The 17,727-nt window shown below is 38.8% G+C and overlaps 1 protein-coding gene across 2 annotated transcripts in view; it reads right to left on the bottom strand.

The window, feature by feature from the left end:
• Positions 1 to 948: 948 nt before the first annotated feature.
• The window catches only part of SCN11A (sodium voltage-gated channel alpha subunit 11), a gene marked incomplete at its 5' end in the record, with an annotated part of 70,393 nt that continues 53,614 nt past the window's right edge, over positions 949 to 17,727 (bottom strand). For both annotated transcript variants that reach the window (XM_082664265.1, XM_082664266.1), the window contains 4 exons: positions 949 to 2,063; positions 4,997 to 5,267; positions 9,224 to 9,324; positions 15,372 to 15,513. In XM_082664265.1, the coding sequence (XP_082520391.1) occupies positions 1,036 to 2,063; positions 4,997 to 5,267; positions 9,224 to 9,324; positions 15,372 to 15,513 (1,542 nt within the window). In that variant the 3' untranslated portion in view covers positions 949 to 1,035. The remainder of the gene's footprint in view (positions 2,064 to 4,996; positions 5,268 to 9,223; positions 9,325 to 15,371; positions 15,514 to 17,727) is intronic.

The following is a 17,727-nucleotide window of genomic DNA, read 5'->3' as shown; positions in this document are numbered from 1 at the left end:
GAAATCAGTAAATGCTACAAATCATGGCTTTTTTTTTCCTGAAGAGCAACTGTTATACACTTATCAGCACACCACTGGCTCCCGCCTTTAATTCCAAGCAAAGTACCACATTTAAACCACTACTCACACAGCCACCAAACAAGAGGATTTTTAGTGTAGTGTCTGAATGAAATGCAAACTGAAAGTCTCATTTATTTATTTTTTCCCTGGAAATATGTAACAGAGATTGCAGCTGGTGAAAGATACGGTGGTAACTGACAAGTCATGACCATGCTTTTAGGTTTGAAATAAACCCCAAAAGTTTAATGCTGGTTAAAAAAAAATCTGCAATAAGTATTTATTGGCAGGTTTTGAATTTTCACTTAGCATGCAGAAGAGTTATGTGTGATAAGCCATATATTTTATTGGGGAAAACATCAAACAAAGGTGTTGGATACTGTACTTAAGAACATTTGGAAAAACACAATTTAAAATGTTAATGTTTTCTGTTTCTTATTAGTTTCTTTTGATATAATTTGAACTGTGCTTCAATCCTCACATTAGTGTCCCCTACAGCAGCGGTCCCCAACCTTTCTGGCACCAGGGACCAATTCTGCAGAAGACAGTATTTCCACAGACGGGGTTGCGGAGGGGTGGTTCGGGCGGAACGCGAGTGATGTGGAGCGGCAGATGAAATCTTGCTGGCTCACCCTCTGCTCACCTCTTGCTGTGCGGCCCAGTTTCTGACAGGCCACGGATCGGTAGTGTGGTCTGCAGCCCAGGGGTTGGAGACCCCTGCTCTACAGTCCATTCTAGTGTCTTTTTCCTGGTTAAAACAGTACCGGTGGTTATAGTCGGGCAGCCTTATCTTATATCTCTATAAGAACCATTTGAAGTGAACTCAGAAACACCATTTCTTTTAGCCAGAAAAAGAAAAATGGAATGGCTAATTCAGTGAGTCCACTGCTTGTTCGCACACTGAGCTGTGGACCCCTTGGAGCTCAGAGGCTGGAGGCAAGGCTCTGAGGCTGTGAGGTAGGGGTGGAGGTGAGGGGCTCAGTCGTAGTGGACCTTGCCCTCGGCCACCCCAGAGCTGGACAAGTCTCCATTGCAGAGTGTCTGGAGGGGTGAATGAGGCCTGTCTTCCAAGGTACACTTGGTCTTCATCATGTACTTTCGAAAGGCCTTTTGAATTACAGCAGCACATCTTTCCTCTTCCTTCCTCTTGGTGGTGGTGACTATGGGTTCATATAACTTCTTGAAAGGGTTGGCTTCCATGAACTTCTCCTCCATCACTGCTTTCATGCTATCCAGGCCACTGGACTCACCAAGTACCCTAGCAGTGAAAGCGAACAGGATATCCAGGCAATGAAGGCGATCTCCGCTCACCATGGGCAAGTCCATGACTAAAAATTGGTATTTATTTGGCTTTGCCACACGGAGAGGCTCAGGAAGGGCATCAGCAAAGTCAGAAAGAGCAGAATATTTGATAAATTGTGTTGCTTCCGGGTCAAACTTTTCCCAGACTTCGTAGAATATTTCAAAGTCGTCTTCACCCAAAGGGTCCTCACTTTCTTCAGTGGCTATATTGAAGTTTTCTAAAATCACAGCAATATACATGTTGACCACGATGAGAAAGGAGATGATGATATAACTGACGAAGTAGGTTATGGCTATGGCAGAGAGGTAACAGTTCTCTGACTTGGGGTTACATGAGTCTTTTGATTGCAACATGGGGCTGAGGAGGGCATCCCAGCCTGCCGACGTGGTTATCTGGAAGAGGCAGAGCATGCTGCCTTTGAAAGTTTTGAAGTTGAATATGTCATCAATTCCAGACTCTTCCTTCACTTTGCAAAAACAGTTCATACCAAAAATGGCATAAATAAACATAACCAGAAAGAGTAGAAGGCCAATATTGAATAGAGAGGGAAGAGACATCATTAGCGCGAAAAGGAGAGTTCTGATTCCTCGTGCTGCCTGAACAAGTCTCAGGATTCGGCCAATCCGAGCCAAGCGGACAATTCTGAAGAATGTTGGAGGGAAAGGAATGTGTGCCTGGGTTTTCAAGGCAGAAACAATTGTACCTTAAGAGAAGGAGAAGGGTCAATCAATTTCCAGCAGGCAGACTGACTGACATAGCTTCTCTCTGCTGCCTTGAATCTGAGTGGAAGCAACTTTCTATCATTACTTCTTAATTTATGTACAAAATTAAGATTTTTTTACCTATATCAGGGAAAATATATATCTGTGCCTTAAGTTGGAGAATAATTTCCAAGGTTCGTACAGTTTTAGATGGGACTTTAGATGGGATAGGACATCTAAAATACTGAAGACCCCCAAGGAAAAGAAATAAAATGCTGTTTATGACAGGTTATTTTATTAGTTATCGTATGCACTTGAAGTGCATTATCCATGTTGGGCATTTAAAGTTATTCATGGGGTAACAAATATAAGTTTTCCATATTTATTGTATATATAGAATGGAAAACTACGGATGGAGTTATTTAGATTAGAATGCAAGGAGAAATTTCTGCTACTGAAGGTCAGCTTGAGCCTAAGTTAACAGTGGAAGTTGTACGATCCCAGCCCAAAACTTCTTAAACAAACAGGTTCTTATCATAGAGGAATTTGAACACAGCCTGCTACAGGCGAGGACAGGGCTGGAGAAAGAGGGTGATGTTGGGATGTTCATTTTTGGGCTAAAGCTGCCATGGATCTTTCATCTCTGTCAGTATGCTCATTCCAAGTTCTTCTGGAAGACCTAATTCAAAAAGCTTAAGGGACTAAATTGGAGACAGTTTCTCTGATGTTGTAGATACACCAGAAATAGCATCTCAAGCAAAGGTTTCTGCAGACTGCTAAATATTTGGCCTAAAATGTCACCCTGTTTTCTCATTGCCTGCTCTGCAATCAAGTGATACAAGAATTTAAAACAACTCACATTTTGGCCCAAATATTATAGAATGGCTGGAACATGCTTGCCTTGTATAAGACATGGCCTGGTTCTTGCTCTGGGGATCCTCTAAGGTCATTAGGGGTGATGGGTGGCCAACACTACCTGCCATCACCTAATGACTAAAGAGAACTAGTTGGTGATATACTTCACTGACTGCCTGATTGTATCAAGGAAGTTTAATTCATATGCTAATTGGGCAGGCAACTCCGGTGAGATGTGGAATTGACTACAAACCAATTCAGCAGCAACTGGAGGAGGTCCCTCCTTTAAGGCCCACCTCCTCCATGAATATTTCTTTGAGTAATCAAGCCCAGAGTAATCTGTCTTTCCTCTGAGCTCAGTTCTTTTGTGTACCATGTGATTTGGGGTTCAATCAATTTCTCTTTTTCTGATCCCTTAAGGTGGTAGGTCTTAATACCTCAATTGGATTGTAAACTCCATAGAGAGAATAACTTTGACTCACACTCATTTTGTATTTCTCTAAAAGCTCAGGGGAGAGCGTGAGAAAATGTAGAGGCTAAGGATTGGATGGCAGATCAACTGGCAAAAACATAGAAAATACTGCCCACATTGGTGAGTAGGACTTGGCTCAATATGTGGACCTTCTCATCCATTGGAACAAGATGCTATACAGTGCTATGCAGTGTAGCTGCAATCGCTTAGCAGTTGTTCATAGGACAGAAGTCAGAGATATTTCCATGAACTCTACAGTGCCTGGCACTGCCTGCAAGAAGGTCAGTAAAGAGTGAAATGAATGAGCTGCTCTCTGCATATTGGAGGAAGAGCCCTTTAAGTGCTCACAGGGCTGCCCCAGACTCACCCCGTCATCATTTTCTAACTTTGCTGCTGCTGTCGATTTCACCAGGAAATGACTAATGATGCTTGGAATTGACTAATAATGATTAACAGTCTATGTAACCGTAACCATGTGGAAAGATCTATTACTAAACCTTATCTACATAAACTTTATGGCTTAGAAACCAGAACAGACTATGAACTGTACCATTCATTTTCTTGGTCTCTGAAACATCTGCATTGCTGCTGTGGTGATAGGAACCAAAATATTTTGATCCAGCATATCTGTTTAATGCATCCTTTCTGAGATAGCACAAAAACTTCCACTTGTGAAATCACTTTTCATTGTCTTCATTGCTCTTTGAACTATGAGAAGAGCCCCTGGGCAGTTTTACACAATTATAAAAAGTCAAATTATCAGTTTAGTTAAAAGCAGACTTCAAAAACCCAGAGTGAAATCTTATAGCTTAGTCATGAAGAATTTAATTTCAAAGTTGATGTGTGTGTGTGTGTGTATGTTTTATAAAAAGGTATATGACAATAACCCTCTTTTTTCCCTATTCTTCTTCCATAAATCTTATAGTTAATTTCTGCCTGTGGTTAAGAAAAATATGCTGATTATAGAGTGAGACTGGTTGGTGAATGGGATCCGAGCAGTTGAGACAAGTGTAGTTCCCACTGTGGTTTAAGTTAACATGAGATACAGAATACAGATAAAGCATTACTTGTCCTTATGACACACTCTTGCAAGCCCCATCTAGGCTGGGCCATGGAGGCCCTGTATAAGGAGGAGGTACGGGAAGGCCTGGCAATGTCACAGGTGCACAGTAATTGTGATCTGACATCAACATGGATTTTGAACTAGGGAAAAACATGGAAACTAAATGCCAAATCCTTAAAACAACAAATGCTCTTTAGTTGCACAAGAAAGGTAGAACTTTGACTCAACTCCCTGGATAAAGCAGGTAGCCCCACAAAAACTTTTAAGTCATCTTAATTTTGTCTACCTCCGTTGAATAAATTATCCACATAATTATTTAACTCTATTTCAATTGTGTAGATAGTGAAGGGAATGGAAATTACTCTGTATCTCCTAGCAACTCCCCAAAGAGAATGGCATTAGTTCATCTGTCTATTTTTTCAGAAATTACATTAAGCTTAATTTTCTGCTTTGTGGATGCTCTGGACATAATTCCAAATGATAAGATTTATAAGTTTACTTCTGGCTCTTAGATTAAAGCCCCTCTGGCTGCCAATTTTACTTACTAACAATAGAAATGACCACGATCACACAATCAAATAAATTCCAGCCACTGGTGAAGTAGTATTGCCTCAAAGCAAAGATTTTGATGAGACACTCAGTTGTAAAGACGGCCACAAAGGCCAGGTTGAGACGCTCAAGGAAGAGTTCCATGGCTCTGGACTGGCCATATGATTCAGCCATCATGCTAACCATGTTGAGGAAAATGAGGAGGATGATGATGATGTCAAAGACCTGGTGTGTAACTAGGTCAAAAACAAGACCCTGGCATTTGTTCTGAGGAAAAAAAAAAAAAAAAAAGGAATCATAGATCATTTTGAGTTGTAGGAATGAAATCATATACATTAAAAGGCACATACAGCAGCATTTGTCCTCTCTTACAATTAAAGCAGTTTCTTGGAAAATGCACAGACCTTTTTTAAAGGGCAAGAAATTCTTCTATAGATATTTTTTCATTTAATTTCATTAAATTTAATTAGATAACTGATTTTAAGTTGTAGGCTTATAGCTTTAATTCCATTTTGAAACCAAATAAGTAAATTAATTAAATTTTTAGTAACAACATAACTTTGATGTGGTGGATGATTTGTTTTTGCTGAAATAAAATAGCTCATGTTGGATTTAATCATAAAAAATGAAGTTCGGTCTCTGTATTTCACCTGCTTCTGTATTTTGACTTCAATAATTCTAATGCAGAGAATACTTGCTCACATAATTATGTTGGACAAAAGAGAATTAACATCTCCAAGCCTCCATTTGTCAGTTCAGAATAATCAGACCTTATACTTAACCAAAACTCTGTATTCAAGCAATTCTTGAATGCCAATTTTCTAATTCTTGTTCACTTAAAGATAAGGCTAGATAAATGGGATTCTGATCCAACGATTACTAAAAATGGAAACAGAAAAACTGATTATTTCACGTTATTACTGATGGTAAACTTGCATATTGGTTTGTACATGGATGGCCTGCTCCAAAGTAAAAATGTGCTGATTGCTCTGGTACAGGTTCTAACTCAAGTTTGCATGTCTAATCTACCATGTGCAGTGAAATGACTCAATTATTCCACTATTTTCTTTAATTTAACATCTATAACGCACCACTTTGTTCTTTACTTAAGTGGAAACTTTTCTTAAACACAAACTCAGACACTGATGTTGTATGGCATACTTGGCTATACACTGGTTGTTTTACATTATATGTATATATTAGATTATTTCATATTACATATCATCTAATCAAAGTATACATATAGTATTCTATTTAGAAACCTCATAGACCCCCTAAGAATTCATCTTTATAACCCCTGGCATCTGTTAAGGTAATCCAGGCAAGAGATGATGTTGGTCTGTGGTGGTAACAGTGGAGAAAGACATGAGCATTTAGGTTTAAGAACTAATATGGAAGTAGAAGCAGCAGGAGTCAGAGAATGTTTGAATGGAGTAGGTTATGGGAAAGTTAAGGCTGAGGCTATAATTTCTGCTTGGTGGAGCATTCAAACAACCAGAGAACAGGGGATGAGGAGTTCTGGGGGAAGATGATGAATGTGTCCTGAGCACATGGAGTTTGAGGTGCCAGTGGGGCATCCAAGGGACATGGGCAGGTAGAGGTATTGGTCTGGAGCTCAGGCAGAGAGCTGTAATGCAGATGTGGAGTACAACAGCACCAGTACTGATATGAACTAAAACCAAGAGAATGAATGATATCACTCAGGGAGAGCAAGGGCAATGAGAAGAAAGAGGGTCGGGACGGCAGTGGTAAGATACTACCTGTAAGTTTGTGTCTTTCAAACTTTGCTCCAGGAGCCCTAAAGCTTTTATCAAGGAGTCTGGAGAAGAAACTTGAATGTCAAATGCATTTCCTATGTGAGAATGCATCCGGGAAGTCAGAAAGGACCTGGAGAAAAGATACTTTTAAGGGTGCTCTCCAGGGAAGCAGAACGAAGGCTGAGAATAAATGTAAGGAACGGTAAGCATTGGCCTTACAGTTCAACCCTAATATTTAGAAAATGGAGATTAAAAGTATAAGCTACCAAACGTGGTAGATGATCAAAACACATTCTATGTAATTTTAAGATGTACAGGGACTCCTATATCTCAGGATAATTTTTAACCCCAGTAATGAAGCTACCTTGTGGCGGTACCTCAGGTAGAATCAGAAATGATTCCAGATTTCTTGCTCTTACTGCTAGAAAGAATATCCATCACTCCTCAGGTTAAAACAGCTGTATTTTCCCCTCTATGCAATTGCTATTCCTTTGTTCCAAAGGCCAAAAGATAATATGTAGACTTTAGAGATTAAAAAAAAATCTGTGGGGAGGTAAAGTTGTGAGTTAAGGGCTAACAGCTGATTTGAAGTCTTAGCTCAAACTCAGGGACACCAGGGGATATGCTTTTGGGTTTATCTCATGCAGAACTGCTCTCTGGAATACAGAGGTTAACATAAATGTTCGGCATTAACTGGTGAGTTGTACGTGGCTGTCGGAATCACTCATTGTGAAATCTCGATTGGTGAGCCATGCAGGAAGGGCTTTGGGATAGCACCTACTCCCCGATAAGCCATGTAACAAACAAGTTATAAAAGATGGTTAAGGAATGGAGGTGGCAGCTTCCCTTCGTTAAAGCTGTCCATGCCCACTTCAAGCTCATCTCTCGCATCCTAGCATGTCCAGTGCAGTGGAGAGGCCTAGAAGCTGCATCCATGCCACTGCAACTTCTGTTCGGCTGTGTGCTGCACTGCTGGCTTCATATCCTTCATGAAGTAAACTGGTAAATATGTGTCTCAAGAGTCTTTTAGTTAATTCCAAATCTGGGACCAACTGGTACTGAGTCGGTTGTTGCATAGCGTGCACATATAAATAAAAATTGTCTGTCTTTTTTGTTGGCTCAAGTTCAAATAAGAACTTCAAAGTGAAATTAGTACTAGAAAGTGAGTTTGGTACTTAAAAGCTAGATCTGACTTAGGTAAAATGAAGTTCCACATACTGTCATCAGATGAAAATTTCCCAAATATATTGATAATTTTATCATTAACCCTTTTGTAAAAATTCTTCATTGTATAAATTCTAAACACTTGGCCCTGACATTTGTAGACATTTTTAGTGCAACACAAATGTTTAATTCTAGTGGGATGGATTTTGTGTATGCCCGAAAACATGCTCTTTTATTCAACAAATAACTACTGAGAACACACTTTACTCTGTTCGGTTGCTGGGAATAGCAGGAAATTAAACATACCTTTGATAATTTGTGGTCTCATGTTTGAATGAAAATCTCCAAATCCTCTACATGTATCAGATATCAAGCCCCTCTTCCATACTGCTTTCCCAGACTTTTCGGCCCCACGGAGCCTCCCTGTCTTGAAAGCCTTCAAACTCACTTGTCAGAGCTACCAACTGTGCCTGTTGTATTACTTTATAATCTAATGCTCTCAAATTCCAGCTCCTCAATTAGACTGTAAGCACAGAGCAGTCCTGTTAGTATCTTGTAAGGCAGGATTCAGCAAAATATGGCCCACAGGCCAAATATGGCCCATCACTTGTTTTAGTGTAGCCCGTGAGCTCAGAATGGGTTTTACTCAGGATGACTTTTGGGAGAAAAACACAAAAGAATAAAATTTTGACACACGAAAATTATATGAAATTCAAATGTTGGTGTTTATAAATCAAGTTATACTGGAACACAGCCAAGCACATTTGTTCTATATCACCGACGGCTGCTTTTGTGCTACAACATCAAAGCTGAGTAGTAGCAGCAGAGACCACATGGCCTGCAAAGCTTAAAATATTTACTGTCTGACCTTTTACAGAAAAAGTGTGCTCGTTCCTGACATAGAAAGTTTATCATAAATACTTGTGAAGTGGAAGTGAGTATGCATGACCTCAACTTCATACCAGAAAAAGTTGGTAAAAGATATTATAAATACATTTTCAATTGGCCAAGAGTAAATTAAAACTAACTGCTAAATTCACATCATTGCAATGAGTATATACTAAGCAGCTATTGTGTGCTCACTAAAAGGTAAATTAAAGTTGTTGCCCAAGCTCTTACTATTGAATTTGAATGTCTAATCTTCCGAAGGACTTGAGCCATACATCAGTGTACCTGGGTTCATACTGACTTCTTAGGTAAAGTCTATAAATTTAAAAATTAAAGGAGAATGGCACTACAGATATGAGTTCCTCATAACCACTTAATGCATCTATGTGTTTAGAATCAATCAACTGCTCTCACCAGAGGCCTTGGGATGGGCCTTTGAGGTTTTTTGGATCCCAATTTTTTCATTGCATTATAGTATTTCTTCTGTTCTTCTGTCAGAAAGATGTCTTGGCCACCTAAGTATATGGAGAAGATGAGAGCTAATTATCATTAATGGATTTTTGGAAACAAGTTCTGAATTTTCAGAAATAGTTTTAAAGTTATATTACATTTCTATCAACAATTCCTAAAATTCCAATGGGAAGCAGAAAGAGACTCTGGGGGAGGGCTGAAAGGAAATAGGGTTTAAATTAAGGAAGAAGGGAAAAATGTTACTTTTATCAGTTACATTTCTCTTTTTATAATATAAACAAAGATTACAAATTCTTTGCAAACAACCACAGAATCTTTACAAAAACCGAATATATTTCAAGTTGTATAAATCAAACCACAATGAAACAAAAATAGAAATTAGTAACAAAAATTTAAACAAAAAATCCTACAAAGTGACAATTAAAATTCTCCTAAATATGTGAATGCATATATCATTACTAGTAAAATTTCAAAAAAATCTGTCCAGAGCCATTCTCAGAAAAAGAAAAAAAAATTAGAGAGCTTTAAATGTTTTTACTTCTGGGGAAGGAAGAAAGAATAGAAAAATGAAGTAAGATTTTCATTTCTGGAAATTGGGGTTGGGGGAGTCGTAAAACATCTAGAAATGTGGGATAAAATGGAACAGAATTCCTTTAAAAGACATAGCTGACATAAAAAGAAACGAAATTCAGTTATGTGTAGTGAGGTGGATGGACCTAGAGTCTGTCATACAGAGTGAAGTAAGTCAGAAAGAGAAAAACAAATACCGTATGCTAACACATACATATATGGAATCTAAAAAAAAAAAAACAGTTCTGAAGAACTGAGGGCCAGGACAGGAATAAAGACGCAGACAAATAGAATGGACTTGAGGACACAGGGAGGGGGAAGGGTAAGCTGGGACGAAGTGAGAGAGTGGCATTGACAAATATACACTACCAAATGTAAAACAGATAGCTAGTGGGAAACAGCCACATAGCACAGGGAGATCAGGTGCTTTGTGACCACCTAGAGGGGTGGGATAGGGAGGGTGCGAGGGAGACGCAAGAGGGAGGGGATATGGGTATAGATGTATACGTACAGCTGATTCACTTTGTTATACAGCAGAAGCTAACACAACAATGTAAAGCAATTATACTCCACTAAAGATGTTAAAAAAAAAAAAGAAATAGCTGAACTTGCACAAAAGTAAGGTACATCTCCATCGTCTGAAAATCAAGAGAGATCAAAAAGAAAGAGTAGTAAATTAGTCCTGAAGCCATGGCTGGCCTAACGGCATTTGCTAATCTCTGTAAAAACAAGAATCTTGGGATTTAATAACTACAAGGGGGTCATGGGGAGAAGGCAGTGGGGTTAGGCCAAGGACCCTGTGTGAATCTGGAGCTCTCCAAGTGCTGCCATTAAAGGGTGAAGAAGAAAACCAACCAAACCTGTCTGTTGGCAATGGAAGACAACCAGAACACTGTCTCAGTCTGTACTATGGGTAAAAACCCAGTCTTCCCTGATAATTTGTGCATCCAAGCCTGCCTTGATGAGGGTGTGTGGTTTGAATTTACACCACCAGTATGGACCAAAAATATACAGCCCTAGGACAGTCTTTTCAACAAATGGTGCTAGGAAAACTGGATATCAACATGCAAAAGAATGAAGCTGAATCAGTGCCTAACATCATATAAAAAAATTAACTTGGGCTTCCCTGGTGGCGCAGTGGTTGAGAGTCCGCCTGCCGATGCAGGGGACACGGGTTCGTGCCCCGGTCCGGGAAGATCCCACGTGCCGCGGAGTGGCTGGGCCCGTGAGCCATGGCCGCTGAGCCTGCGCATCCGGAGCCTGTGCTCCGCAACGGGAGAGGCCACAACAGTGAGAGGCCCGCGTACCGCAAAAAAAAAAAAAAAATTAACTCAAAATGGATCAAAAGACATAAACGTAAGATCTAGAACAATAAAACTCTCAGAAGAAAACATAGAACAAAAGCTTCACAACACTGGATTTGGCAGTGATCTCTTGGATATGACACAAAGGCAAAAGGAAAAATAGATAAATTGGACTTCATAATAACTTAAAAATTTTGTGCATCCAGGACACTATCAATGAAGTAAAAAGGCAACCCACACAATGGGGAAAATATTTGCAAATCATGTATCTGATAAAAAATTAATATCCAGAATATATAGAGGACACCAAAAATATAACAACAGAAAAACAAACAACCTGATTCAAAAACAAGGGCTTGAACAGACATTTCTCTAAAGAAGATATATGAATGGCCAGTCAGCACATGAAAAAAATGTTCAGTGTCACTAATCATTAGGGAAACGCAAATCAAAACCAAAATGAGATACCACCTCACATCCATTAGAATGGCTACTATCGAAAAAACAGAAACAAGTACTGGTGAGGATGTAGAGAAATTAGAACCTTTGTATACTGTACATATTACCATATGATCCAGCAATTCCACTTCTAGGTATAGACCTAAAAGAATCAAAAGCAGGGTCCCAAAGAGATGTTTGCACACCTATGTTCATAAGAGCTTTATTCACAATAGCTAAAATGTGGAAGCAACCCAATTGTTCATCAAAAGAAGGATGAAAGAGCAAAACATGGTATATACATAGCCTTAAATAGGAAGGAAATTCTGCAATATGTTACAACATGCATGAACCTTAAGGATATTATGCTAAATGAAGTAAGCCAGTCACAAAAAGACAAACGCTATACGATTCCACTTACATGAGATACTGAGAATAGTCAAAATCACGGAGACAGAAAGTAGAATGGTAGCCACCAGGGGCTGGGGGCGAGCATGGGGAGTTATTGTTTAATGCATGTAGAGTTTCAGTTTTACAAATGAAGAGTTATGAAGATGGATGGTGATGATGGTTGCACAACATTATGAATGTAATTAATACCACTGAATGTACACTAAAAATGGATAAGACGATAAATTTTATGTTATGAGTGTTTTGCACAGTAAAAAAAAAAAAAAAATTGAAAAAAAGAACAGCCCTAGAAGTTAACCAGGTTTTTTCAGGATGCCTGGCAGACACAAGTGTCTTCAATAATCTTATGCATCATGATAGTATTAATACTATTATTATGAGACTGTCCTATGTGTGTGTTGTGAGATAAATAAAATGAGTAGTTATGGAAAATTTTAAGGTATCATCTTTTGTACCCATGAGAACCAGTTTTCTCAGTGTGAAAAAGAGGAGATATAGATGTACTGGTTAAGTGAAAACCTTGTAGTCATGAATTTGAATGATGAGTATTCATATTTCCACATATATATTTCCTTGTAGTCCTAAATTTGAAGTAGCTCTGTCCACTGAAAAAGTCTCAAAATAATCACAATAAGCATTCCAGACTGTCTTGGAACACCACCTCCCAGCACAACTTAGAGAAATGGCTGATTCCAGATCTGGGGCAGGAAGGGTACAAACAAGGCCTAGAACATATTGTCATTCCAGAGAGCAAGTAACTCATCCAATGGGAGGACCTTATTTGAATCCTAATTTGAAAAGAAACAAACTTTAATATCAGTCAGTCAATCAATGAAAGAATGAACACAGATTTTGAGAAAATAAAAGACTGGAGGAAATTTGAACACTGACTGGGTTTTTGACGAGTTTAAAGAGCTCATATTAAACTTTTTAGATTTGATAATGGAATTGTAGTTATATTTAAAAAGAGATATGTTCTGAAATATCAGTGAATGAAATAATATGATATCTGTGATTTGCTCTATAAAAAATCCAGTGGAAGGACTGGGTAAGGGCATAGATGGCATAAGGATGTTCTTAAATCAATAAATGTTGTGCCGGGTGATGGATATTTTAGTTTCACTCTACCATACTCTTGTGCATGTTTGAAATTTTCTGTAATAAAAAGTAAAACAAAACAGAACAAAAATGCTATGGACTGATCAAAACAGTGATTTCAAATGTAAACTTAAATCTAAAATCACAAGGCCTGACATTCAAATTGTAGGTGCATATTACAGAGGGGACACCACATAGTACACTCCTGAATAACAGCAGCCATAGAGTTGCCTGGGACCGTGAATGATTCTCCCAGCAGACACAAAGAAAGCTCAACAGTATCAGGATACATTGTGGATGAATTAAAAAAGTTCAACAGAAAAATAAAAGTGAGCCACAAAACAATTAGGAAAACCAAAGGTGAATATTTAGTTACCTGATTTTAGGACTGAGAAATGCCTTCAGTATATAAATGCAAGAAAAGAAGCCAAAAAGGACAAGATTGAGAGTTTGACTTCATAAATATGCTAAATGTCTATAAGTTAAAACTGTCATTACAAAAATGTAAGAAGCAAGTCACAAATTGGAGTTACTACATAAAAACATAAGAAAAAGATGATAATGTCAGTTTTAAGAAGAGACAAAGACAGTAAACAGATAACTCAAGGAAGAAATACTTATGGCCATCAACCTGTGAAAAAGTATATAACTTCATAAATGGTCAAATGAATGAATGTAAAACTATGAGATAACACTTTTACCCATCGAGCTGGAAAAGATAATTAAAAATTACAAAAGTCAGAATGATTAGAACAGAGTAAATAGGCATCTTCATATCTTGCAAAAGGATGGGACCCAGAATAGCATTTCTGAAAGGTAATTTGACAATATATCTTTAATGCCTTAAATTCTAGGAGCTTATCCTGAGGAAATAATCAGAGATACACAGAGAGAATTTTAAGAATGTTCATGATTATTTTAGAAGAGCAAGAAATTTGGAAATGACCCTAAATGTCCTTAAAAAGGGGAGTGGGGGGAATGCTTAGAACAAATTATGATCTATCCATAATATGGGATGAAATTCAGCCCTGAAAATTCTTATAACAAAGATGATCTCATGACATGAACTCATAACTAATGGAGAGGATAGTTAAAAGTATTACATAATTTCAACGGTGTAAAAGAAATATTTAGTTAAAAAGTAACAGGAAAAGATGGTACCAAAATGATGAGGCTTAATCTAAAATGGTTATTATTTGGCGGTCATCTTATGGGTGATTTAAATATTCTTTTTCTCTTCCTTTTTTTCCACATTTACTACAATGCTCCTATAGATTGTAGAATCAGAAAAATAAATATCTGTTGTTACAATGCGTGGGGAAAAAAACTCCCTAAAAAAACCTGTCTCTTCCCCAACCATCTTCTTTCCAAGTAAGTTCAGTAAATCTGCTGAGATTTGGGTGTTGAGAGGCAAGACACAAGTTTACTGAAAAAGGAGCGTTTACAGATTTTCCTGTACTTACAATGGTGTTACATCCTGATAAACCCATTGTAAGCTGAAAATATTGTAAGTTGAAATGCATTTAATACACTTAACCTACTGAACATCATAGCTTAGCCTTGCCTACCTTAAACATGTTCAGAACACTTACTTTAGCTTATAGTTGGGCAAACTCACGTAACACAAGCCCTATTTTATAATAAAGTGTTGAATACCTCATGTAATTTATTGAATACTGTACTGAAAGTGAAAAACAGAATGGTTGTATGGATACAGAATGTTGTAGGTATATATCGATTGTTCACCCTCAGTGAGTGCGTGGCTGACTGGGAGCTGTGGCTGCTGCTACCCAGTGTCACAAGAGAGTATTGTACTGCATATCTCTAGCCCAGGAAAAGATCACCATTCAAAATCTGAAGTAAAGTTTCTACTCAGTGAGTATCACTTTTGCATCATCATAAAGCTAAAGTCGTGTAAATTGAACCATCCTAAGTCGGGAATCATTTGTACTCTTTTTATCCTGGATAACAGGGTACGCTTGAAAGGCTACAAAAATATGACATAAATACTAATCCTGGTAATTATTTTTCTATTAGAGTTCCTTTGTTTAAGAGGGTAGAGTGGAGAATAAAAACAATGATTTAATAAAACCCAGCTGTTTTAGTTCCTTTCCAGCCATATCCTCAAGACTCTTCTCCAGGAGGCTCCCTCTTTGTTCTCATGCAGATGATAAAGGCTACTTTGCACAACAATTTAGAACAGATTTATGCTCCATTCAAGCTCTTTGGAGAAGACAGGTAAAAATACCAAATCAGGACAACCCCCATACTTATCTTTTTCTGCTGTTGGTTGAAGTTGTCAATAATAACACCAATAAAGAGATTCAGAGTGAAGAATGAGCCAAAGATGATAAAAACTACGAAGTAAACATACATTAATGAGTTCTCCTCAAACCTTGGCTGTTGTCCTTCCTGTTAGGGATTTTTTAAATGAGAGAAGAAAACAATTACTGGAGAAAAACATGAGCCATCTCAACTGCCTGGTAGCAGCTGCATTAACCACTCAGCCTCCTCCAGTCAGCCGTGGCCCTGCGGGGAGCCCCTCTCTCCTCTTTCAGCTTCCCCCAGCACAGCTTGAGTGGTACCATACAGTGGGGAGGGGGTGTGGTGGAGGATTAGGCTTTTCCTTCTAAGTAATGGAGAATCATTGAAGGGTTGTGAGGGAGGAGAGTGGCATGATCATATGTGTCCTTTGAAAAGGTCTCTAGGATGTCCATATGGACACATAATTGGAGGGAGCCAGATTGGAGATATCCACCAGAGAAGGGACATGTTCACTTCAGGAGACTGACTACCAACCCTTGTTGAAAGGCTGTATCCTTCAAACAGGGCTCACTACTGTATTTAGCCTGTGCTTGCATCCTGTCACTCTTGAATTCCTAGTGCCTGGCATAGCTTGTGACATGTAGGTTCTCCACACACATTGAATGAGTGGATGAATGATCAAGCTCTAGAATGGACAAGAATGGACTATAATCAAGCTCCCCTAGCTTAAGGCATGACCAAAAGCGTCCAAGATCTTCACATGGTCATTGGTTTTATTCATTTTGGGGATAGGTGGCAGGAGCATCTCTGTTTTCTTTCCCCTGATCACATTCAAAGATAGAGATGAATGTTGATAGCTCTGTTTTGTGTTGAATGTACTCATGATACTTGTTTTTCAAAACCCACCATACAGACTAGTGTATTAGAGGTAAATATTTGAAACAATTATTTTTCTCTTTTGCCTTGAAGAGTACCTGACCTTAGTCCCAGTTGGCTGGAAGCATCTACTTGTTTGAATTAAGGATAGGCATTTAGTCTAGAAACAATGTAATGGAAAGAAGCATTAATATTCAGTATCTGACATTGAAAACAAGATTATGCAGCAGGCTAATCATCTTGCAAAGGGAGGTTCAGACAGAAAGAGGAACACAGAAAGGATCACCTCACTTGTACCCAGGGAACTGTCAGAAAGAGAAACAGAGAGAGAGAGAACATCGGAGCTGTGAGATGTGTGTCCTGATTTTCCCTTCTTTGGGTTTGGAGAGGGGGCTTGGGGCCCAGTAAATCGAGGGGAACATGGAGAGCAAAGAATGTGTGTTCTGCCTCAACTTTGGTATTTTTCAAAGGGAAAACTACTGCTGGGAAGGCCTGGGATACGCTGGGCAGGCAGGATGACTTAAGAGACTGGAGTAGCATAATTGGGCAGACAGCGGTCTCTTGAACCTTCTTTAGTTCTCATGGCTTGGACGTGGGGTTGACAGCCATATGCCTGCCATTGTGGGCTCCATAGTAAGGGGTGGGAGTAGACTGCTGAGCCAGGAGACCATATGAAGGATATGGCAGAGAGTCAGTGTTTGAGGCTAGGAGGAGTTGAAGGAGGAGAAAGGCCCATGGTTTCACCAGTTGCAGCTTCGATATTTGAGAACAGTAGGATGCTCTGTGACTACACAGACAAAGGCCATTATACTAGCACACACCAGTTAGGATATCCCAGGACCACATCAGGTCAGGCACACCTCTACACACCTCCATCCACCCATCATTCACTCAAGGAACATATATAAGACATATACTTCTTCTGTCATACATAAGATCTCTTCCCTATCCCCTAGCTCCACCTCAAGGCAGATGGATGTCTAAGGTAAACTGAGGTGAAGTTCATATATTCATATAGACAAAAAAATAAGCATATTAATATTTTTAAATATTTCCTTTGTTATAAATTGCCTCTACTACTACTATATCACTATTCATATCACCTCTACTGCTACTACCAGCTGTACTGAACATCTACTATGTGCCAGGCATCAACTCTATATACTCTCAAACAATAACACATATGTGTGTGATGGTAGGAAAAAATAAACAATGCTGATTCCATTCTTGATTCAACCATTTGCTCTCACTATGACTTTGGGCAACACTCTTCCTTTCTATTCCTCAATTTTCCCAACTGGGAAATAGAAATGGACTATTTTGCTGAGTACTCTTCTAACCTTGGGAATCCATGATCACTTTTTATTTAACTATAATTTGACAGTTGGCAATTACTAGAAATCCCCTTATTCTCTGGGGAACCTGGAGCCATTGAAGGGTCTCTTGCTCAGACCTAGTCCAATCTTAAGGTTCTCTCTCCCACAG

The sequence above is a fragment of the Grampus griseus genome (genome assembly GCF_964374135.1).
Source record: "Grampus griseus genome assembly, chromosome: 10".
Classification (NCBI taxonomy): domain Eukaryota; kingdom Metazoa; phylum Chordata; class Mammalia; order Artiodactyla; family Delphinidae; genus Grampus; species Grampus griseus.
Note: the sequence above shows the minus strand (reverse complement) of the source record. Positions and strands in the feature narration are given on the sequence as shown.